The sequence below is a fragment of the Ambystoma mexicanum genome, chromosome 10, assembly GCF_040938575.1.
Source record: "Ambystoma mexicanum isolate Mex_15411 chromosome 10, UKY_AmexF1_1, whole genome shotgun sequence".
In the NCBI taxonomy this organism is placed as follows: Eukaryota; Metazoa; Chordata; class Amphibia; order Caudata; family Ambystomatidae; genus Ambystoma; species Ambystoma mexicanum.
The window spans coordinates 455,816,226-455,841,708 of record NC_090932.1 but is presented as its reverse complement, the minus strand read 5'-3'; the positions used below and the strand labels follow the sequence as shown (position 1 = coordinate 455,841,708).

Below are 25,483 nucleotides of genomic sequence, written 5' to 3'. Positions count from 1 at the left end.
CAAGCACCGCGAGTCCGCTGGCGCCGAAAGGTCGGGCTCTACGGGCGCCAGGCAGGGCGCATCCTCCCCGGCGCCATCAACCACGAGCCAACGCTCTCGCTCGGGTAAGAGGAAGGCCGAGCACCCGGCAAAGCTCCTGGAGACCCCGGTCGAGCTCGAAGGCCCCGTCGGAGAGGGAGCGAGGCAGTGACCCTCCCCCCAAGGAGAAGGCGGTAAGCGCACCTAAGGTGGTGAAAGCCTTAATCCACCCGGCTAAGGCCTCTATCGAGACAGTCGCGGCGGCCCTGGCTCAGCCTGTGAAGGCTACACCAGTGGTGGCGACCTCGGGGCCCAGAGTCTCCCTGCCACCGCGGAGGGAGTCCTCTTTCATGCCCATCGACAGGACCCCCGTGAAACCTCCGACGGAGAAGAAAAAGGGGGGGGGCAGGAGGTCATCGTGGATTCGGCCTCAACCTCTGAGGAGGAGCTGATCGAAGTCTTAAGCCACGGTGTTGGCGTGGAAGAAGACCAGCCCGTCGGGAGGGACCCCGACGTAGGAGACGACGAGAACGTCGAGGGTGCCGACGGGGCTCCTGACCTCCCGTCTGACTCCCCTCAACCAGTGCCGCAAGACAACTCGGCGGCCATTTTGTTGGCTATACAGTCCTTATGCTCGGAGATAAGGACAATACTGCCGTTACCACCAGCGGAGGAACCTCTCCCGACGGGGAACCCGGAGCCAGGCCCTTCTGGGAGACCTCCTCCTAAGAGAAGGATTCATCCTCCACCTCATTTTCAACCATCGCGCCCTGCTCAGCCCTCCTCCCCGTCCACGACCTGTGGGGATGATACGGGGACTGACACGGCCGCGACGGGCACAGATGACGAGGTTTACGACGAGGATCTCCCGTCGTCACCTCCTCCCCGGGCTTCCCCGCCCGATGAGATTGGATCGTTTAATGCCATGATCGCCAGGGCATCCGAGCTTTTCCAGCTCTGCCCGGAAGGGAAGAAGGAAGGTTTCCTTTACCAACGGCGCGAGACCAAGAGGAAGACGGTCCTCGCTGTACCTCTACTGGACGATATCTGGGATGAGGGTCTCGCCCTCCTCAAGAACCCATCCACAACGCCTGCGAGATGGGATTGGTACGAGAAGAAGTACCGGGTCCCGGACGCGGCCCCCTTGTGCCTTCGGGCACAGCCGACCCTGGACTCGGTCGTCTCCGCGGCGGCCAGGAAGAAAGCGGGGGGCGGGGGGCCTCGGCCTCTACGGCGAGGGAAAGAAATTGGACACGATGGGACGCAGAGTCATCTCATCGGCAGCGATGACGATTAAGGCTGCCAACGCCTTGGCTATCGTAGCCCGCTACGACAGGGAGTTGTGGTAAAAAATCGCCCCCCTGCTGGACTTCTTACCAGGCAAGAGGGCGGAGGCCCTAGAGATCTTGCAGGAAGGAGAAGTGGCGTTGGACCACGCCATTACGATAGCGACGGACATCGCTGACACTCGATTTCGCCAGTTGGGCAACGGCGTGTGCCTTAGACGGCGTGGATGGCTCAAGGCAACTGACTTCCGTCAGGACGTGCAGACCAGAGTCTTGGACATGCCGTTCGACGGGAGCAACCTGTTTGGGAAAACAGTGGACGATTCCCTACAAGCCATCAAGACTGACACGTAGACGGCCCGGGCTCTTGGTGTTCTCCAGCAACGACGGCCGCCCTTTTGGAGCGGCGGAGGCAAGCAGGGTGCCTCCAAAGGTTCCGGCGGCGGATTTTCCACCTATCATCAAGCGGCCCGTTCGTCATCACAGGAAGCCTACAGGGGACGAGGCAAGTCGGGCGGACCCCGCCGTCGTCGGCAAAGCCTTGTCGAAGCAGGACTGAACCGGCTGTGGGCCCCCACCGAAGCACCCCGGTGGGAGGCCGGCTGGCGAGCTTCGTCAGCGTGTGGGAGTCCATCACCACCGACCGTTCGGTGCTGGACGCCCTGGCCCAGGGTCACGCACTCGAGTTTCTAAAGAAGTGCCCGCGCATCCCCCCCGTGGCCAGGAAGGCACATCACCTCCCTCAACTTCTCTTGGAGGTAAAGGCGATGCTCAAGAAAGGCGCCATCGAGCTCGTCCCAAAGAGGCTTCGGGGCTCCGGAGTTTACTCAAGATACTTCCTCATGATGATGACGGGAGGATGGCGTCCCATCCTGGACCTACGACGACTGAACAAATTCATCAAGGCACAGAAGTTCCGGATGGTCACCCTCCAGCACGTCCTGGGTCAACTGGAGGAGGGCGATTTCCTGTCGTCGTTGGATTTTAAGGATGCCTACTTCCATATCCCCATCCTACAGGGACACCGAAAGTTTCTCAGATTTGTGGTCCAAGGGCGTCACTACCAGTTCAGAGCCCTTCCCTTCGGATTGAGGTCGGCACCCAGGGTGTTCACCAAGTGCCTTGCACCGGTGGCGGCGTGGCTGCGCCTGGAGGGGATCCACGTCTACCCCTACCTGGACGACTGGCTCATCCGAGCAAAGACAAAGGAGCTCGCCGCGGAGCACACAGCGAGGACCGTCCAACTACTCACGGACCTGGGATTCTCCATAAACTACGCCAAGTCCCACCTGGTGCCTGCTCAATACGCACTGTTTCTGGGAGCGAAGCTCGACACAGTGGTGCTTCTGGCCTCTCCGTCGGAGGAAAGCCTCTGCACTCAGCTCCGTTGAAGTTCTTGTCGTGGAAAACAGCGTTTCCTGTGGCCATCAACTCCGCACGACGGGTGGGAGAGATCCAGGCCCTTTCCTGCAAGTCCCCGTACTTGACTTTTCACGACACGAGGTTAGTGCTCGGGACGCACTCCTCCTTCATGCTCAAGGTGCCGTCGGACTTTCACCTCAACGAACCCTTGGTGTTGTCTGTTTTCTTCCCGTCGCCTTCGTCGCCAGCTTGAAAGGACTTTGCACTCGCTGGATGTGGCTAGAGCGCTGAAGTTCTACGTGGACCGCACGAAGATTTTTCGGAAGATGTCACAACTTTTTGTGAACTTTGGACCTGTCAATCAGGGGAAGGCTCTCTCGAAGGCTTCCATTTCCAGATGGCTCTCCGGCTGTATCATGTACTGTCATCGGTTGGCAAACCGACCGCTGCCTGGCCGTCTGAGAGCCCATTCCACCAGAGCGATCACGGCTACCACGGCGTTCCTATCTGCTGTGCCCTTGCTGGACATCTGCAGGGCTGCTACGTGGAGGTAGACGCACACCTTCACGAAATTCTACTGCGTCGATCGGGATTCCAGGGAGGAGTCCAGGGTCGGCCAAGCAGTGCTGCGCAACCTGTTCGCCTAAGGTGAGCCTGTTGAGGAGGTAAGAATTGCTTAATGTTGAGTTTTGGATGTAATGCTTAATGTTGAGCCTTTGCCACCTCCCGTGGTTGTGCATGTGTACTGCTATGTATTCTTTTATTCATGAGCATGTGAATCCATGCCAGACCCCATGCTGGAGAAGGAACAAGTTACTTACCTGTAACTGTTGTTCTCCAGCATGGGTCTGGCATGGATTCACATGCGAACCCTCCCGCCTACCCCTCTGCGGCTCTTCACTTGGTCATACTGCCACTTCACGTGCTACCAAATCTGAAGATGGCTGCCAGAGGCGGCGCTTAGGGAGATGGCAGTCATTGGCTGTGGTCAGTATGACGCAGAGATCAGTGTGGTTACTTCTACGAAAGACAGATCAGAAACGAAACTGATACTGATTTTTCTTTACCGAGGATTCCCAGCCTGACGACGGGGAATATTCATGAGCATGTGAATCCATGCCAGACCCATGCTGGAGAACAACAGTTACAGGTAAGTAACTTGTTCCATATGTTGATCCTGTCCTTTGAAATAGGTCACCATCTGTAGAGTCTTTCATTTCCACTGGGTTTAATTTCCTTTCCATTTTCAAAGAGCTGACAAAATGTAATCCAATACTTTGCATTGCCCTCACAATCTTAAGTTTGGCTAGTAAGGCAAGGGTTCAGATTTGGTATCATTAGGTTTATACATATCTATTAAGAGGTTTATATAAAACATTTAATATAACAATGTGCACTTTGAAAAAGCTTTGCATTGTCAAGTAAATTTTGTGCAGTTAAGAAGATCTGGTCCTTGGATTTCACCAGGCATGTAGTGTTCCAAAAGTCATGACTAGTATTCTCATGAGAGCCATGAGAAACCTACGTTCCACTGTGTGAGGCTCTAGAATAGCATTCCCCACCTTTTGTGGTTACTATTGGGGTTTAGTATGTTCTCTGCCCAGAATTGGAGGTTAAATGTAAACTGTATGATTGGTAATTACTACTGTTTGTAGATTTGTCTGAAATGCTTTCAACCTCGATCCTTTATGCTTTTTGTTTCAGCAAGGAGAAGTGAGATTGAAATGTTTGAAAGCACTACAGAGTCTATACACAAACAGAGAGCTTTTTCCTAAACTGGAACTATTTACAAATCGATTCAAGGTAAGCTAAAACAAAGAAAATTAACACCATGTACTGCTCTTCCATTATTTCTGGAAATTATCAAATGGCTTTAGTGTGTAGAATCTGTTAGTGGTTGGGAAATGTACGTAGCTATGGGGCATTCATGATGCACAGTCCAGCAACTTGCTGCTAAAATAGCGCAAAGGTTAAACCAGAAGTCATGTGTGCAGAGGTTGGCTTTAAAAAGCAAACTGTCTTGTTTGAAGAGAAGCTAAGTTAGTGATATGAGGAAATGTAGTGATATGACACATGCCCATTTCTGAAGTAAATCAGCATTCTTTGATGTAGATCTTCAGGAGATGCATACTCCCAGAGGTTGTCTTTGAGTGTTGGGGCCGTCTGAACTACAAAATGTAGGTGCCTTGAAAGTGACTAACTATTATTTGATAGTGCACCAACGGAATGGTCCTAGGGGAGCGTCCGTATGGGCAGGGCATGCAACGACTCCAGCAGCTTCCCGCTACCCCGTCAATTTCGCCTACCACTCCGGCATGCAAGGACAGATTTTTTTTGAAGGGTGTCTCGGCCTCATGAAATCTCCTTGGATGGGGAACATCCTCTGGGACGCCATCAGGGATGTGCTCCCGCCAATGGCCCCAGCGCCCCTGGCCCCGGTGCAGCCTCAGCTGCCCGCTCCGCCCCCCAACCGATTGTGCAGGCGGCTCTGTGCCGGCGGCTCTGTGCCGGCATCCGGTATCCACTCCCCAGCCTTTGGCCCCCAGCACCCCTCAGCCGGTGGCAGACCAACCTGACCCTCAGGTGGGCATGGATGAGGATGAGGACCCTGAAACACTGTCGTCAGCCAGGGCCTTCCTCAACATGAGTTGGAGAAACCAGCAAAGGGGGTCCTCATGCTGCGTCCCACAGCAAGAAGGGGGATACCGATGCAGAAGGACATAGTGCGCCTTGGCCAAAAAGAGCTGCCTCGAGCCCCACTCGGTCCAGCCGATAAATCGACACCTGAACGCCAAGTACAGGCAGATGGAGGGGGGTTACACTCTTGCTATCGGCCCACCCTCAGCCACACTCTTCGGTGATCGCTGCGGCATCAGTATACTCCAAGCCGCAGTCCTTGGCCGCCTTCCTCTGCAGCGCTCTTAGGCAAGGAGAAGATCTTGGAGGCGTACGGGAAGAAGCTGTATTCCAACACGTCCATACATATTTGTCAAGCCAACGCAGATGCCATGCTGGCACCTGTTAACCAGAGGCTTTGGTGGGAAATTGCAGACTTCCTCCCAGAGCGTCCGGTGCAGAGCCAATCTCATTTCAAGGCGGGCGGACATGAGAAGAACAGCCTGCCTCTGTGCGCCTAAATTTAACCCGGGTTTGTTGGTGATATTTCAGCCTTAGCAGTGTTATGGCGCTTCCCCTTAATCTATATGGTAGTATGTCCTATGCTTGCTGCAAGCTGTTGGTTCATTTCCTGAGACTGATCAGGATGCTGAAAATGTGGTTCGAATCAGCTATCTTGCACATGCGCCTTCCAAATTTGTAATGCTCTTTTCAAATAATAACATGATACTTTGTTACTTATATTCCTCAGCAATTTATATTAAACAACTTCAAGTATATAGTAGCATCAAATTTATCCTTTTACATGCTTTTGAATTGTCACTTTTTTGCCAGACTACACTGTAATTCTTCAGTTGAATTATCTCCATTCAAGTAGTGCATTGTTAGGCAGAATTATGTGCAGTACCCTTTGGGAACACCACACACAATTAAGACTACAAGTGACAGGACAAATTCGCCTTTGGTACAAGCCTGTACTACACAGTTAAAGTGGAAGCGATGGCTGAGCAGCCAGACTTATCTCAAGAGTAAGTGAGCAGTATCACAAAGGACAGAAATTACTATGGTTCATGTAAACACTGACTCAAGTTTTTCAAGTTAAAGAATATACATTTATTTACCCTTCAGTTGTATAACATTTCACTATCATAAAGCAATTTAAAAATTGCACTCTTAATACACCACACCACTTCCCATAAATTCAAGACAAGTTAAGCTCACAAAATGAAGTGGGAGCAAAACGGCACTCCAGCAATTTAAAAAGGGACGGAAAAACAAAGTTAATAGAAATTGAACCACACCAACAGTTAAGTACTCAGGGCAATTGAGCAAGACGAACTACGTTGATGGAATTGGGTAGAAAAGGCTTGGGGCCAGACTCAATGGGTCAAGTCTTTTGCTCAAGATCACACGGTTCAGGGTAGTTTGCAGTAAAGTTCGTGCCACGGTTTCTGGACGAGGTTGGTTGGCAGAAAAGTTATTTCGAAGAGAAGGACAAACCTTCGGATTGGAGAAAGATTTCAAACACTTTCATTGCGGCTGAACGAAACGAACAACCGGATTTGCACAGTACCTTAAAATGGAGAAGAAGCTGTAGCTGAGGCAGACGTTCCTGGTAGTTCCTGCAGGCTCGCGGTTCCTGAAGCGACTATCGGATTGACAAGAAGTAGGAAGACTGGAGTGTCCTGCACTACCCAGGGAAGAAACCAGCAGCAGAGCGAAACGATGAATAAAAGGTGCGCTCCTTAAAACCCAAGCAGGCTCCGACTTTTCCTGGCTATCTGGCCCACTGTAGCTCTGTACAGTAATTCGACCAGAGGAGGGGTCCTGGCTTACAGTTTGGGCGAACTGGTTGGTCCCACCAGCTCAAGGGAAGAAGTTTCCTAGAGGATCTTCTGTCGTCGGATTCTGAAAATTCGGACCTGCAGCAGGGCTTCACCGGGTGGTTGTCGTTTTAGGGGTCCTCTTCCATCAGCTCCTCATTGGTTCTTTCGTTCCATTGGCAACTCTGCCTTTCCAGTCCAGAGACATGCTTTTTATGCAGTTTGTCCCCATTCATAAAGGTTGGCTGTCAATCACACAGCAGGGTGGCTGTCCTGGCAAGGACAGTCGCCCAGCCAGTCAAACGGGAGTGCGACTTGGGTTACCAAGGGAACCGATGGCAGGGGTCCTAAAACCCCCTCCCTCACATCCTGCCTACTCAGACTTTCAGGTGCTTTTTGTGCAGAAGCCCGCGAAAAGACGGCGAACAAAGGGACCAAACCTTGTTTGGCGCGCAGAGTAAAACACGAGAAAGACGTTAAAAAGAAATTGCGAATAAACCCAGTCGGAGCCGAAATAAAATAGATCTGGTCAAGCAGGTTTATGTCCATGGTTAATACCATGGTTATATACGATAACCGCGGTATGAAAAATAGGGTACTTACTAATGCCACCAGCCAAGTCTTGGTGAAAAGGGAGCGAAACAGTGCTCCAAGAGAAACGGACAAAAAGGGATAAGAATGAACCCTTTCCAATACTCCATGTAAGATGGGTTGTACTGGGTCTGTGATTTAAAGAGACTACATAAAGTTAATGGCAACTTTACATGTTTCCGGGAGACAGCAGTCAGTCCCGAAAAATGGAGTCGGGGGAGGGGTGGGGGGGGGGGGTGGTGGGTGAGGGTGCTGTGCAACACGCATAAAAATAATGCTCATGGAGTAGGTGAGGCTCCAGAGCCCAAGACACACATGGTAAAAACACACACCGCAAAACACATGTAAGAGTAGGAAAAAGGCTCACACTCTTACCAGGTGAAAAAAATAAACCCTAGGAATCCAGCAAAGCTGCTCAGGGACTCATTAGGTAAGGGAAATCAGCCATTTATGAGAATTCTCCCTAACATGCATCTGGCACTTAATTTGCACCTCAATGAAGAATATTTTTCACCAAACTTAAATTCTTTTTCTTATGCCGTCAAATTCAACTAATGCATTTGATTTAGTTGCTTTTGTGCCTTATTACACTTGCTCCTGCATCAAACCAGTTTCATTTTGCTAATACATCTAAAGTCTTTGGTCTGAGTTTATATCCCTAGTCCGAGTTTATACTCCGACATGTCTTTCCCCATCTTGGTGGTGACGGTTCTTCAGGGGATGTGTTTTAAGTTTAAAAATACAGAATGCTGTTACTTGATGACTGTTTGCCTCAATAAGTTGTTTTCTTTCTCCTGTGGTTGCAGTATGGTTTTGCAACTATTCTTCCTTTTTACTCAAATTGTATCTTTTTGTGCTTCCTTCATAAGCAGATTTCAATGTGTAGTCGTAGCTCTGTGTTTTGACCCGGTTCAATTGCGATCTTCCAGGAACGCATATTAGACCTTCCATTCGAAGGGTGTGACCTCTTTCACTCCACCACGAACGAGGAGCTGGACAAAAAGAAAAACCACTCACAAACGGCCAAGTCTTTATCCATCCTTACAAAGACCACGCCCAAAACGTACACCCAGTCACAGCAGCGCTCTGACAAGGGGCATACATACGGAGGGTTCTGCGGCTTCCAAGAGCGGAGGTCCATGCAGCCTGACCGTTCGGTGACAAAGCATCGTCACAAACGACAAGAGGTGGGGGGAGAAAGGGCTTTTTCCATTCCCCCTCCTCTGCAACAGCTTCAGAGGGAAAGAAGGCATCACACGCCCCTCCAGGTCCACATGTCTTCAGTGGGGGCGCAGGCTTGCTCTCCATGCCCATTTTTGGTGCCAGAATTTTGCGGACCCCTGGATCCTCAATGTAGTATGCACTGGGTCCATCCTTCCTATCCCATCCTCTCCTCCCTCTTTTCCTCCACTCCCACAGGTTTGGACAGCAACTCTTTTAGCAGAGATCAAGGCGCTCGTCGAGAGCCAGGCAATGGAGGAAGTCCCAACCTCGCAGCGAGGCTTGGGCTTTTACTCCAAGATTTTTAGCATTCAGAAAAAGAACCAGGCGGGCCTGGGAGTTGTGCTGGACCTTTGAACCCTCAATCTCTACAAAAATTCAAGATGGTTACGTCAACTATGAAAGCGGAGACATTGTGCAAGGGAGACTGGATGTGCTCCCTAGATCTGAAGGACGCATACTTACACGTCCTGATCTGGCAGCCTCAGCATTCTTTTCTATGATTCAGGATCATGGGCTACCATTTCCATTACAAGGTGCTTCCTTTTGGCCTCAACTCAGCCCCCAGGTTCTTTACCAGGCTAATGAATACCGTGGCAGCCCTCCTCAGTTCGCAGGGCCACTACATCTACCCGTACCTCGTTGACTGGCTCGTCCGAGCGACATCCCCGGAAGCAGTGCACCACGCTGAACACACTGCATGAGCTGGGTTTTTCACTCGACTTCAAGAAAAGGTTTTTCCTTCGGAAGACAAGATCACAGCCATCAAGAGGGCCACAGCGCACTTCCTCAGCAGAGAAGTGATCTCGCCCTGGTGGTACCAACACCTACTGGGTCTCATGGCAGCAGTCATTTTGGCTGTCCCCCACACGAGACTCGGGATGAGGAGGATACAGCTGCACATTGGCACCAGGAGCGAGGTTCCCAGTCAGAGATGATCAAAGTTCCTCCTTCGCTCCACACGGACCTCACATGGTGGCCCATGGACTGCAACCTGCGGACTGGCAAGCCTTTCCAGCAAGCTATCCCACAGGTCACATCACCACAGACTCCTCTCTTGAGGGTTGGGGGGGCCATCCTGGACAACCATTGCGTCCATGGCATCTGGTCCCGGCAGGAGTGCCACATCAATTGGCTGGAACTGAAGGCCATCTAGCTGGCGCCTGAGCCTACCCTCCGGTTATCGAGGGCAAGGTCGTCCCTATTCAGGCAGACAACTCAACAAGTATGTACTATGTCAACAAGCATGGAGGCACCAGATCATTACCCCCCCCCCCCCCCGCTGTGCAGACTGGCAGTCAGCATGTGGGAGTGGGCCCTCGAGAACAAAATCTAACTCATGGCTGTCCACCTGCCGGGGGAATCCTACCTGGAGGCAGACAGGCTCAGCAGGCTAGGAGCATACAAACTTTGAGTGGCAATTGAACAACCTAGTGCTGCAGGAGAGCTTCTACGAATGTGGACACCCCCAGGTGGACTTCTTTGCCTCCTGGGAAAACAGGAAGTGCCAACTGTTCGCCTCCTGGCAGGGTCAGGGCCCGGCTCCCTTGGCGGTGCATTCCAGATTCAGTGGGATGGAATGACAGCCCACACCACTGATACACAGGGTAATATGCAAGATCAAGGAGTCTTGCCACCTCACCATCATTCTAATAGCACCGTGGTGGACAGCCAGGCCATGGTGCTTGGAGCTGCTCAGCCTCTCGTAGAGGCCTCCCATTCGCCTTCCGGCGGGCCCAGGACCTCTTCTGGCACAGCAGGGGGGGCAAGGTCATTCACCCCGCTCCACAGAAACTAGCCCTCACAGCGTGGTTACTGAACAGGTCACGCTAGGTCACCTCAGCCTTTCTCAGGCTAATTTTGAGATCATTCAGGGCGCCAGGAGCAAGGCTACCAGGGCACTGTATAAGATTAGGAGGACTAGGTTCTTCCACTGGGCAGACTCGAAGGTTATCAGCCCCCTGGCTTGTAGCCTGGATGATGTGCTCTCCTTCTCAGCGTACCTGGAAGAAGGGGCTTTTCTGTCGTTGCTGGACATGGAGGATGCCTATTTTCACATCCCCATTCACAAGGGACACTGCAGATTTCTGCGCTTCGTGGTCCAAGTGCAGCATTATCAGCTCAAGGCCTTTCCGTTCGGATTGAAGTCGGCGCCAAGGGTTTTCACCAAGTGCCTGGCCCCAGTGGCGGTGCGGCTGTGTCTTCGAGGGATCCAGGCCTACCCCTACCTGGACGACTGACTCATCCGAGCGAAATCGAGGGGCATCGCTGTCGAACACACGGTGAAGACCGTCCAGCTGCTGACGGAGCTGGGGTTCTTAGTGACCTATGCGAAGTCTTGGTTGGTGCCATCGCAAGACGTGCTGTTCCTGGGGTCTCGGCTCAACACGAGGTCGTGCCTGGCGTCTCCGTTGAAGGAGGATAGTGGCCATCCTGGTCAAGGTACAAAGGATGTTGACCCTGAAGATCGCATGGGTGAGGTCCCTTCTCGGCATGATGTCATGCATATACCTCATTCGGCTGTGCAGGCTACGGATGCGCCCTCTGCAAGATTTCCTCGACGCTCGTTGGATTCAGTTATCGGGAAGCTTGGAAGACAAGATCATTCTCGACGAGAGTTTCCGTCAAACAATACAGTGGTGGGAAGCCGATGCACATCTGTCGGCGGTCTGACTTCCAGACCCCACCTCATCAGGAGACGGTCACAACGGTCGTCTCTCTGGACGGATGGGGCGCGCACACCGGAAGTCTCCACACAAGAGGGCTGTGGCTACCGGAGGAGAAGTTGTTGCGTATCAACGTACTAGAGCTACCGGCAATGTTTTGGGCCCTAAAGTCTTTCCTGCCATCCGTCAAGGGCAAGGTGGTACGGGTATTGACGGACAACACCACCACAATGTTCTACATCCAGAAGCAGGGGGGCACCAGATCCCCAGCGCTCTCCAGAGGTGCAGGACCTATGGCACTGGGCCGTTGCCCAGGGGATGTTCCTCATACCATTTCATCTGCCAGGAGTGAAGAACAGTCGCTGACTCCCTCAGCAGGGAGCTGCGCTCTTGTCACGAGTGGGAGCTTCGTCAGGACCAAGTGGATCTTCTGTTCCGACGATGGGGCAATCCCCAGATAGATCTATTTGCGACAGGGACAAATACCAAGTGCCAGCAGGTTTCCCCAGCCGGGGAGCATGGGGGACTCTTTAATTCCCTGGGATGTCCTGTTCCTGTATGCGTTCCCTCTGTTGCTTCTTCGGCTAGTAGATGTTCCCGGTGCAGGATGATCCTCGTTGCACCAGCGTGGCTGAGACAGTTATGGTACCCGGACCTCTGGACTTGTCAGCGTCCCCTCCAGTCAAGCTTCCGGTGGTCGCATATCTTCTCGCCAGAGAAGGTGGCGCGATTCTGCACCACGACACAGGGTCGCTGAACTTGCAGGCCTAGCTTCTGCAGCGCTAGAGTTTGGGTGATACGATATCCTTGTGGACTGCAAGAAGGTGCTTGCCAAGGCCAGGGTTTCATCTACGCTGTAAGGCTACGGACATATGTGGAAGAGGTTCGTCGTCTGGTGCTGCACACAGAAGATGGACCCTGTACGAATGACGGCTCTGCAGGTGCTGCCGTATTTACTGTCGCTGGCCAAAGTAGGTCTTGCTCATGCTTCCATCAAGGTTCATCTGGCGGCTATCTCCAGCTACACCAGATCTCGGGGACGGTCATCGTTATGGTCACACTGCCTGGTCAAGGAGTTCATCAAAGACATTTCCGTTTGTTCCCGCCGGTGAAAGCTCCAGCCCCGGCATGGAAGCTCAATGTGGTGCTGACTAGCCTCCTGGGTCCTCCGTTCGAGCCTATGCATTCGGCGCAGCTGAAGTTTCTGTCGCAGAAAACAGCGTTTCTTGTGGCCATCACCTCCGCACGACAAGTGAGAGAGATCCAGGCCCTCTCTTGTAAACCACCTTACTTGGCAATCCCCGAAACGGGACTGGTGCCACGGATGCACCCCTCCTTCATGCCCAAGGTGCCGTCGGACTTTCATCTAAATGAGCCCTTGGTGTTACCTGTATTCTTCCTGAAGCTTTTGTTGCTGGCTGAGAGGACTTTGCACTCGCTGGACATGGCTCGAGCACTGAAGTTCTATCTGGACCGCACAAAGTTTTCAGAAGATGTCACAACTGTTTGTGAACTTTGGCCCTGTGAACCATGGGAAGGCCCTATCCAAGGCTTCCATTTCCAGGTGGCTCTCCGGCAGCATCACCCACTGTCACCGGTTAGCAAACCGACAGTTGGCTGGCCGTCCGAGCCCATTCGACCAGAGCGATCGCTGCAACTACGGCGTTCCTGTCTGGTGTGCCCGTGCTGGAAATCTGCAGGGCTGCTACGTGGAGGTCGACGCACACCTTCACGAAGTTCTTCTGCGTCGACAGGGATTCCAGGGAGGACTCCAGAGTCAGCCAAGCAGTGCTGCGTAACTTGTTCGCTTGAAGGTGAGCCTGATTAGGAGGTAAGAGATGCTTAATGTTGAGCCTTGCCACCTCCGGTGGTTGTGCATGTGTGTACTGCTATGTATTCTTTATTCATGAGCATGTGAATCCCTGCCAGACCCCATGCTCGAGAAGGAACAAGTTGCTTACCTGTAACTGTTGTTCTCCACCATGGGTCTGGCGTGGATTCAGTTGAGAACCCTTCTGCCTACCTCTATGCAGCTCTTTGCTTGGTCCTACTGCCACTTTACATGCTACCAAATCTGAAGATGGCTGCCAGAGGAGGAGCTTAGTTAGAGGGTAGTCATTGGCTCGGGGTAGTATGACCCAGTGATTGGTTGTTAGGAGAAGACATTTCAAAAGTGAAACTGATATTTTTCTTTACCGAGGATTCCCAGCCTGACGGGGAATATTCATGAGCATGTGAATCCATGCCAGACCCATGCTGGAGAACAAGTTACGGGTAAGTAACTTGTTCCTTGACCTCAATTCAGCCCACAGGGTCTTCACCAGGCTTATGAATACAGTGGCAGCCCTCCTCATCTTCCCATACCCGGACGACTAGCTCGTCAGGGTGAGATCTCCGGAGGCGGTGCATCACACTTCCTCTGCAGCCTACCCAGAGCCTGGCCTTTCTGGGCCTCATCTGGGACACGAGCTCCGATAGTTTTCCCCTGAGAGGACAAGATCAGGGCCATCAAGAGGGCCACTACTCACTTCCTCACCCGAGAAGTGACTTCAGCCTAGTGGTACCAACTCTTATTAGGCATCATGGCAGTGGTTCTACTGGCCGTGCCCTATACAAGACTCAAGATGAGGAGATTGTAGCTGCACTTCGCAGCCTCATGGAATCGGGAGCGAGGCTCCCAAGCAGAGCTGGCCAGCATTCCACTTTCTCTTCACCTGACCTCACCTGGTAGTCCAGGGGCTACAACCTGTGAACTGGCATGCCCTTCTTACAGGCACCCCCTCAGGTCACCACCACGGATTGCTCCATGGAAAGCTGGGCGAAGGGGCTACGCTGGACAACCAGTGTCTGTCCATGGAGTCTGGTCCCTGCAGGAGCAGGAATCTCGCATCAACTGGCTGGAACTGAAGGTTATCTGGCTAGCTCTCAAGGCTTTCCTTCAGCTCATCGGGGGCAAGGTCGTCCTCATCCAGACAACTCCACCAGCATGTACTATGTCAACATGCAGGGTAGCACCAGATCCCCTCCGCTGTGCAGCCTAGCGGTCAGCATGTGGGAATGGGCCCTGGAGAAGATCTACCTGACGGCCATCCACCTTCTGGGGGGGGGAGTCCAAACTGGAAGCAGAAAGGCTCAGCAGGCTGTGAGCTGACAATTACGAATGGCAATTGAACGATCAGGTCCTACTCTGGGTCTTCAGCAGATAGACATCCTCAGGTGGACCTCCTTTGTTGGGTAGAATTCTCATTATATGGCTAATTTCCCTTACCTATAGAGTCCCCCAGCAGCTTTGCTGGATTTGAAGGGTTTGTTTTTCCTGCTAAGAGTGAGGCTCTTTTTCCCACTCTTGGGCACCTTTTGCTATGTGTGTTCTAGGCTATTTTTGTGTTTAATGTCTATGGGATTTTCTCACCCCAATAGAAACCATCTTTACTCACATGTGTTACACTGCACCCTCAGTGCAGTGACACTGGGGTGTCGTAGCGACCCCCAAACATAGACTCCTTACCCTGGGACTGACTACTGTCTCACACGGCATGTAAAGTCCCAATTGACTTTACTAGTCAATTGTTATGAACTAAACCTGTAAAAACCATCTTACTATGGAGGTACTGGAAAGGGTTAATTGTTATCCCTTATGTTCATTTTCGAGAGGGTACCGTACAGTCCCTCTCTCAAAAGTTTCTGGCTGGTGGCAGTGGTTACTACTGTAAATATTCGACCACAAATATTTCCCTATGGTATTTTCCCATTGTTCGAGGCTACCACTTTTTCTGACAGCCTCTAACATACCGCCGGTGTATTTAATATTAACTTTACTCCGGTAGATTTTTATTGCCAGAACTTTAATATAACTTCTTTCTCGTGTCTTTCTCTAAACTCCTAACCCAGGTCAGGGATCCTTTTAGTCCTTTTGGCGGGCTTCTGCCGAGAAGCCCTCCTTTCAGCGCCACTGAGTCTGGGGTGGGACCATTGTGTGGGAGAGGGAGTACGACCCCTGGACAGGGTTGCCTCAGCAACCCATGTCGCACTCTATCCTGATAGGCTGGAGGGTCAGTTAGGCTGTGTGAGTGACAGTTAGGCTGTATGAATGGGGATCTTTTTGCATAAAAGCAGGGTCCTGAGGACTGGAAGAGCAAGGCGTCGCCACTGGAACGAAGAAGCCGAAGAGGAGAGAAGCCAAAGACATCTGCAACGACTGAATCACTGGTGAAGTCCTGCTGCAGCGTCTCACCACTGTTTTCCACACGACGAAGAGAAGATCTTCCTCTGCAAGAGCCTTCTTCCCTTGAGCTGGTGGCGTCAACCAGCTTGCCAATCGCCTTCCCGGACCTGCCTTGGTCGAATCTCCCATACCCTGTACTCGGAGGCCAGATAGCCAGGCACCAGTCCACCCGGACCATGATTTAAAGGAGCGTACCTTTATTTGTCGGGCAGCACCGCGGCTGGTTTCATCCCTGGGTAGTGCAGTAACTCTAACCTTCCTCCACGACGAGAGCCTCCCACCGCAGGATTTACTTCTTCAATTAAAGGTACATTGTTCAGCCAGGCTGCCCTTCCTTCGCGGTAGCAATAAAGGTGTTTTAAATCCTTTACCTACCTGTTGGGTGGGCCGCCCTTCTCTCTTAACATTGTCTTTTCAACTTCTGCATCCACCTTTTCAAAATCGTTAACCAAAGACTTGACTGCAGCTAAGAGAACATTTTGCTCCTGGGGCCTTGCCCTGTATCAACTCTGGTTACATTTGTTAGACCTGCCTTCTTTAGATTGATTTTCATCTAGAACTGTGTGGTGCACCTAATTCCTACAACTACTCTTTCCTTCCCATTTTTAAACCTTGTGTAATGCCATTTTGCTCAGTTTTCAGTTAAGTATTGCCTATACTGATGCACTTTCTTGCTTAAACTGGTCCACAAACGTATGGGAAGTGTTGCTAAGGTGTGCAGGAAACTATTTCTAAATATCTTGTGCTGTCCCTCCCTTGTAAGGAATTGTTAGAGTATCCCTTGTGTGTAGTTTTCACTGTGCCATTTTGCTCAGTTTTCACTCTGGTTCACCTGGTCTACAATTTAACTTGGGAGTGTGTATATTTTTCCTTTGACTTAATTAAACTTGCTTGATGACTGTGATACATGTGTTTCATTAGAAGTGTATAAAATAAATATCGAACTACTTTTTAATACAAAGCTTTGGTCAGTGTTTCCTTGTGCCATAGTATTGTAGACCTATTGTGTAAACCCTGAATACTGCTCATCTCCCTCTTTAGATAAGTCTGACTGCTCAGCCACACCTACCAACTAAATCTTTGTGGTACAGACTGATACCAAAGGGGATTTATTGCTCTCACCTGTAGTCTTAATCTTGTGTAGTGCTCCCTAAGGGAACTGCCCACGATTCTGTCTAACACTCTTTGCCTCCTGGTCCAACAGGAAATGCCAACAGTTTGCGGTCAGGCAGGGGCTGTGCCCAGCTCTCTGGGCGACGCATTCCAGATACAGTGGAATGGCATGACAGCCTATGCATTCCCTCCCAAACCCCTGATCCACAGGGTGATCTGCAAGATAAGGGAATCATGTCACCTCTGCATCATTCTGATAGCTCCGTGGTGGCCGTTCTCGGAGCTCCTCAGCCTCTCCGTCAGGCCATCCATTCACCTGCCGCTCGGCCCATCTCCCCTTCTCTCGCAGCAGTAGGGCAGGGTCATCCACCCCGTGCCATAGAAATTATCCCTCGCAGCGTGGTGCCTGAAACTCTGGAGCATCTGAGCCTGTCTCCAGCTAACCTGGACATCATTCAGGACGCTAGGAGCAAGGCTACTAGGAGCCAGTACAAGAGTAAATGGACCAGGTTCTGTCACTGAGCAGACTTTAAGGACCCCCCCCCACTCCCCCCACCTGGCTTGCAGATTGGACAATGTGCTCTCAATCAGGCATGCAAATACATACCTGCCGCACCTACATGGCAGCCATAGAGGCCTACAGGAATTCGGAGGAGGAGGTCTTCTCCAACCCAGTGGTCAAGCGTCATCTGGTGGGCCTCAACAGGCTCTAACCGCCCATCAAGAAGCCACACCCTGTACAGGATCTCAATGTAGTGTTGCCACCCTGGCGCACAAGCCTTTCGACCCATTGACATCCGCGGACATCAGATTGGTCACAAATAAGAGCTTTGTTGGGTCTCACCTCTGCTCAAAGAGTCAGCGAGATCCATGCTCTGGTGGCATCAGAACCCTATACTACTTTTCACAAAGATAAGGTGGTCCTGAGAACGCACCCTGCGTTTCTACCTAAGGTAGTCTCTGCTTTCCATCTAAACAAGATCGTTTTACCTACATTTTTTGCCTATCCTAAGGACGATGCTCAGATGGTCTTGCACTGTCTGGGTGTCGGACACACTCTGAAATTGTATCTGGACAGGACAAAGGGCTTCCGCCAGGTGGACCCTCTGTCCCCTTTGGGGGGGGGGGGGGGGTCAAGGCCAGGCTATCAGTCATCCAAGGCCTCTATAGTAAGGTGGATGTTTTCGGCCATCAAGGAGGCCTAAGAGGGGCAGCACAAATCTCTTCCAGCTAACATGCATGCCCACGCTGTCAGAGCCAAGGCCAGGGGCGTTGCATTCCAGCGGCAGGTCCCATGACTGGTCCTCACTGGGGCAGCCACCTTGGCCCCTCTGCGGCTTTCTTTATGCGCTGACGTCGGCTCTAAATCGGAGACGGCTTTCAGACATGTGGTGCTAAGGAACTTGTTAGCTTAAGGAGGGTCACATCTCCACCCTGGGGCTACATTCAGTTGGAATCGCCCATGCAGTATGGAGGAAAGCGGATGGGCATAGGAGTAATAACTTACTCACCGTAGTGGCTAACTTGCTCCTAGTCCATAGTCCCCTTTCCTCCATACGTCCCACCCCCCCTAATAAAACTAGTGTCATTAGGCAATGGTAATATTGTCGACCATCAATGGGGACTGAGGGTTGGCCCCGGTGGGCGGAGTCGGGGGGAGCACATGCTCCCAGGGCAGCCTTTTGCGTGCCTCTAAATTTAAAAAGGAAGATGTTTTTTTTCTGGTGAAAAGGGTTGTTTCCGTCCCTACTGAGGGACGCCCATACAGTATGGAGGATAGGGGACTAAGGCCTAGGAGTATGTTAGTCACTACAGTGAGTAACTTATAATTTTTTGCAGAAGCAGATTTGAAGTCTGCACGTGTCCTGGCTTCTGGTGGTGCGCTGTCCGCCACAAATGCAGAGTTTTGAATGGATTGTGTCCTCCAAAGTATTCCACATCTTTGACATGTAATGTCCACAGCTGTGTGCTTCGGAAACTTTTTTGGCAGAGGGTGTCCTGCGTCGATTACGTCGGTCGATGTCCCTCGTAGGCCTCTGTCGAGGGCAACGTCACCGGATGTTATAAATGGGACGCACGGCACCCATAGCTTCAGTTCTGCTTTTTCCGCAAACGTGTTTGCTTCGGAGACTGGGCACGCCTCGTGTATTCCTCGTGAATGTCTTCTTCAACCCCTCCGACTCCGCGGTCTGGCTTCAAGACTTGCTGGGACTGCAAGACGAAAATGTCGATTACCGACCCGCATTGCATTTGTTAGTGGTGCTTAGGTAAGAGTCAAGACACAGACGACTGTTCCACATGCCAGTCGCTAACTGCTAAGGCCTTGCCGGAGTGTAAGGGAAAGTTTCAGGTAGGTAGGGGTTTAAAACCCAGTATGTCTCGTAAATCAAAGTCCAAGGGTATGTCCACCGACGATTCGAGGGGTGACTCTCCGTGTCGGAAGGAGTCCCAGGGATCTCGGTCCCGGAGTGGTTACTGCCATTCCTCCTTGTCTCAGCATTCAAGGAAGCGCTGTCACTGGTCGCCTTCACAGTCGTCCTCGGAGGATGGTGCCATGAGGAAAGTGGATTGTCCAACTAAGTCCCGACTCAGGATGAATGGGCTACGTTAGGGAGCAGATGTTGGCGATTTTCCAATCGTAGGGCACAGTTCCGTCCGTGCCTTCCAACGAAGCCGGCAAGGAACGGTCTCGATCCGTGGCTCGTACGCCTTTGGGCTCGGGTCCTCAGCGCGATCCACATAGGGAACCTTCGAGGTCCAGTTCGGACAAGGCTCAGGATGGTAGCAAGAGACTGCTTACAGGTCTCGGTCCTTGTCCCCAGCGAGACTGCAGAAACCTGCTAAGGGCTCGAAGGCAGCGTCGGCGCAGTGTCTGTGGGATACGGACGTCGGAGCTTTGCCTTCGCATCAGCCATCGGTGCCCTTGTTGCCGTCGACGCCATCAGCGCTCTCAAAGTCTTCATGGATTTTTGGCCGCAATTTACCATCAGAGATCCCTGGTAGTGCTACCTCCAAGTCGGTCAGGCCTATTATGGGCGCCAGACCTTTGGCTATTCCGAGACATGATTTTTACCTCCCTCTGGATGACCTCTGAGGAGGAGGAGATGTCCGATTTTGATCTTGACCCTGTTGAGCCTGATGGCGCCCCTGTCCTTTCAGGGGATAGCCAGTTGGAAGAGTTGAGGCAAACTCTTCATGATGCTAGTGGCTTGAACACTTCTCCGGAAGTGGAATTTGGCAGGCCACGGGGTTTCTGGGTTGGTTCAGTCGCCCTGAAGCTTTTGTGTAAGATGATTTAACGGACATTTTAGATCAAGGTCCGTCCTCTGACCTGGTGTTACCTTTTTATCTGACCTTATAGAAAAGGGTGGCGGCTGCTTGGCAGTCACCGGAATCTCTTCCGGCTGTTTACAAATCGTTAACCAAAAAATACCGCCCTTCTGGTAGTGACCCCAGCTACTTATCCACTCAACCCACTCCCGAGAGTTTAGTGGTTCAGGCAGCCACGGCCACCTCGAGGCAGGCAGCGTACCCTACCATCCCTCAACAGTTGGGCATGCAAGGTGTTTTCTGCGGGGAGTATGGTGCTAAAATCGGTGAACTCCACTTGTGCCGTTGCAAGAATTTCACACACTCTGTGGAACTGTGTTGCTCTTGCGGCTGGGCATATTCCCGAGGGGGAAGAGAGGGATGGGTTCCCTGCTCTCATGCAAGATGGCAAGGATGCCATGTGTGAATCCCTTCACTCGGGTTTGGACACAGCAGATGGTGTTAGCCGGTCCATGGCTGCAAGCACAGTTATTCGCAAATTTGCATGGTTGCGGAAGTCTGGTTTTGCCCCGGATGTGCAAGCTCGTCTATTGAACATGCCCTTTGATGGTGCACATTTATTTGGCAACAAGGCTGACTAGAGCCTTGAGGTTGCAGACCTCAAAAGCTGCGGCAAAATCTTTTAAGCGCAGCTGTGCGTCAACCTCTGCCTTTTTGTCCTAGGGGACAGCAGTGGAGGGAAAGTTTCTTTTCGTTACTACTCCTCCTTTGGTAGAACGAGAGGAGCAGCCAGTCAAAGGGGTCAGCATAAAAGTACCTGTGGTGGTCAAAGAAATCAAGGTACCAAAGCCTCTCAGACAGCTGCCTCTTTGCCTTCAGGCTTTGCCGCTCCAAAACAGTCATGAGGCCATGTCCCATGGTTCGCCGGTTGTGGGCAGACTGTCTCAACATCTCGAAGAATGGCAAGCTATTACTTCGGATGCGTGGGTTCTAGATAACATATCCCACGGCTACTGCCTTCCCTTCCTAACGCGGCCTCACAACAATCCACCTGTGATTCTCTTTGAAGCTTCCAGATCTGCTCCTTGTGCAGGAAATCTTGACCCTGCTAGAGAAAGGCGTTCTAGAACTGGTGCCTGTAGAGGAGAGGAACAAAGGATGGTATTCCCCTTTTTGATTCCAAAGAAAGACGGGGGATTGAGACCCATCCTGGACTTGCGTTGGTTGAACAAACTTCTCAGGAAGGACCAGTTCAAGATGGTCACTCTTTCTCAAGTCCTCCAGGCCCTTCAACTTCAGGATTGGTTGGTGTCTCTGGGCCTACAGGAGGCTTACTTTCATGTGCCGATTCATCCCAAGCACCGAAAGTACCTGAGGTTTGCAGCTGGCGATACTCGCACTTTCAGTTTCGCGTCCTGTCATTCGGATTGTGCTTCGCCCGAGGGTCTTCATCAAGCTAATGGTGGTGCTGGTAGCGTATCTCAAGAGGGGGGGATTCATGTCTACCCCTACCTGGACTGGCTGGTTTGTGCACGTTCTCCCGAGCAAGCATTGGATCACCTAGGTCGCACCTGCTGCTCCCTCCACAGGCTGGGCTTCTGCCTCAATTTCGAGAAGTCGCAACTGACACCTTCCCCACAGCTCCAGTGCATTGGGGCTGTGTTGGACACGCCCTTGGAAGTGCTCGCCTCCCAATGTGAGGGCTCGTCACATTGCGCAGATGGACAAGTTTCAACAGGCCCAGAATCTCCCGGCTTTCGAATTCTTAAGGTTGCTCGGCCTCATGGCATCCTGCATTTTTCTGGTGCCAGAGGCCAGGCTGAGGATGAGATCCCTGCAATGGGTACTCAAGATGCAGTGTTCGCAGATCTCAGGCATGATGTTGGATCCCGTTCAGATTCCAATCTCGGTCTCCCAGGATCTTCTGTGGTGGGCCAACGAAGGGAACCTGTTGAAGGGGGAGCTGTTTTGGCAACCATGTGTAAAGACCGGAGGGGGTGGTCTGCACTTCCGCTCTCTATATGGTAGAGGGGAGGCACAGAGACCCCTGCCAAGATTCTCTATTACGGTAGCAATGGACGAGCAATCAAGGCCTAGCTTCTCGGGAGGTGATGCGGTCTGGTTCTTAAGTACAGTGTAGTCACCCAAGCGCCCACAATGGAATGTCCGCACACTATCGGTTAAAACAGTCTTTATATAATTAACATTCAAAGTCATATACACGACCACGATAACTCACTTTGTGCTCTGAAAATCAACAATGGTAAATATGTACAATTCTAAAGTGGTACCACTAACGTTATTAGATCAGATTAAAGTGCATACGGTCCGAATGACACACGGATCAAAATAAAAAGGAAGCCAGCAGTAGAGAGGGGAAGGAAAGCAGGATGGTTGAGCAATAGGCAAAGTACTGGTAACTACTGTGAAACACAGCTCTGGGTGGAGCCCCCCCTCCCCAACCTGGGCAACCTGTAGAAGAAAGATACAAGCCCAGTCCATATATTGTTCACCCTGAGACTTCCCAATAGTTCTGTAACCCCAAAGTACCTTGGTGTAGTAGCGTTCCGCGTCGGGGAAATCGACAACCCTTCTTGAGTGTCCTCCCTTTCAGGCAGGAGTCACGGGTCGTCGAACGTCCGATGGAGAACAGGTCGAGCTACGACGGTGAAATGGCTGCGTCGTTCCTAGCAGTGCTCGTTGACGGGGGAAGCGTAAACGTCCTGCCAGGAAGAGGCGTGCGGGGCTCCTCAGTGTCAATAGTTCTGGACCGCAAAGAGTTGAAGAACTGGGGCCCAGCAAGGGCGTAGAGTCATCGGCGTCTCTGTGGTCTTTGGGTGACGGGGAAACCCACCGGTGGATGCTCCTTGGCGCGTCGACGGTCAGGCCTTCTCCAGCAGGATACAGTGGCGACGATGCAGACAAGAGCGTCCTTGGATCAATGAAGTTCTTAGGCAACGGGAGCACGGCGGCTCCGGACAGCGGTCGGCGACAGTGGTGGACAACAGTTTCGGTGCTTATCCTTGGCGTTCCGCAGCAGTCCCCGTCTCGAGTCGGCAGCCTGTCGAAGGTCTGTCTACCAGGGAGCTTAGGCAAAGATCAGCTGTGCACGATGGTCCCTCGTGGCTCGGGAATAGAGCGCCTTACCAGGTTCTCTCTAGGTCAGTTCTTGAAGCACAGCAGCTTTCAGATTGCGAAGGAGAGCAAAAGCAATTCTTCTCGTCCAGCAAGGCTCAAGGTTAAGCTTCACTCTAGTTACTCGTCGTAGTGAACTTCAGCTTCTGAACACGAATCCTAGCAGTGAGAGGTCCCCAGATATACTGTTGATCGCCCATTCATTCCGCTGGGTCGCACTCAAACATCCAATCACGACTATGGGCATTCATGCAGGCAGGCAGCCAATCAGGCACACAGGGTATTCAGGCCATTCACTTCTCTCCAGACACTCACAACAAGTTGTGTATTGGGACAAGTACCGAGCCATTCAACACTCCAAGCTGCATTCATACCGGTTTTGGGCAGGGCTGTCTCAACCATTGCGTCTAACACCAGATACTAGACAGTCACAACATAGAATGTATATTCGTCACACACTCCATTCACCCAGGTCCCACCCACAGGCGTACCCACAACATACGGTCGTTGAGAAGGCTCCAGCCAGTCTGGTTGGCACTTCCCCACACTACCATATACAGAACTTCCACCCAACAGCCAGTCAGGCGGAAGGGACAGAGGAAGGGCTTCCCGGAACTTCGGGAAGATCAGGGTAACAGGTGATGGAAGGCAAAAGGCCACGGGGGCCATTTTGTCTCCATCAGGAATCTACCGATTCCAATGACGGGGCCTGGGCATCCCAAAATGGAGCATGCTCAGGGCACCAGTCATTTCAGCACGGAGCTGCCACCAGCCCGTACCCTGCTCTGTGGGTCACACACAGGTGCCCAAAAACATACACTAGGGGCACAGGGTTGTACCCCTACCCATGGGTGCCATAAGGGTATCCCACGGGTCCGTTCACCAAACCAAAAGGGAGAGAGAGCTGCACCACCAGGATTCCCACATGAACTCCTGCGTGGAAAACATGACGGAACACACGATAAAAAGCAGTAAAGGACAAGGATACGGAGGCCCTGTCCCTCCGATGCATTTCCAGCATCACACCATGGCCAGAGGTGACTGTAGTGACTGATGCTTACCTCACAGGATGGGGCGATTATGCCGACGACTTGACGGCAGTGGTTGTTGGTCTCCGTCGGAATCCAAACTCCACATCAACCTGTTAAGAGCTGAGGGCCATCAGTCTAGCCCTGAAGGCTTTGCTGCCGTCTGCGGGGGAAGAGTGTCCTGACCATGCATTACCTCAACAAAAAGGGTGGGGGGGGGTAGGGTCACTCCTGTTGTGCAGAGGCAATGCAGCTCTGGTTCTGGACCATCCAGCAGGGAATTTCGCTCTCGGCTGTTCTTCTGGCTGGAGGCGAAAATGCGGCAGCGGACACTCTAAGCAGACAGATTACAATCTCTCACAAGTGGGAGTTGGCTCAGGAAGTCCTTCTGGAGATCTTTGGCCTTTGGGGAACCCCACAAGTGGATCTCTTCGCCACCATTGCCAACAGGAAGTGCGAGAGATTCTGCTCAAAGGAATTTCCTCCGAAAGGAGCCTTGGGAGACTCATTAGTAGTAGATTGGTCATTCCCACTGCTGTACGCGTTTCTGCCAGTCCCCGTCAATCCTCAAGTGTTACGGAGGTTCGGATCCCACATGATCCTCATTGCTCCTGATTAGGCCAGGAGAGCGTGGTACCTGGACCTTCTAGTAATGTCCATCTGCCCTCCATGCTGTCTTCCCTACCAAGAGGATCTGCTCTCGCGAGAGGGCGGTCAGGTTCTCCATCCAGAGGTCAGGACTCTCAACCTTCAAGCTTGGTATCGGAAATGTCGAGATATAAGGATTGGGACTTCCCCGATGATGTGATGGAGGTGTTGCTTTTGGCCAGAAGGCCAGCAAAAAAATCCCTGTACCGTTGCCATAAGTTTTGCGACTGGTGCAGAGGATAAAATGTTGATCCTTTTCAGTGTTCCATTCCTATGGTTTTGTCTTTCTTACTTTTTGGCCCACAGGGGCCTTCAAGTAGGTACCATGAAAGGTTACCTGGCGGTCCTGTCTATATATTTAAGCGCTCGTCTGAAGAATGTGCTTACTTTAAGATTCCTTTTGATTTCTCAATTTCTTAAAGGACTAACTGTGTTCCATCCGTCCCCTTTCCAGGTGCCGGTTTGGGATTTGAATTTGGTT

The 25,483-nt window shown here is 51.9% G+C and overlaps 1 protein-coding gene across 5 annotated transcripts in view; it reads left to right on the top strand.

Moving 5' to 3' along the window:
- STAG1 (STAG1 cohesin complex component) overlaps positions 1 to 25,483 on the top strand; it is a 2,120,576-nt gene that overhangs the window by 1,199,426 nt on the left and 895,667 nt on the right. For all 5 annotated transcript variants that reach the window (XM_069618021.1, XM_069618024.1, XM_069618022.1 and 2 more), the window contains one exon: positions 4,371 to 4,469. In XM_069618021.1, the coding sequence (XP_069474122.1) occupies positions 4,371 to 4,469 (99 nt within the window). The remainder of the gene's footprint in view (positions 1 to 4,370; positions 4,470 to 25,483) is intronic.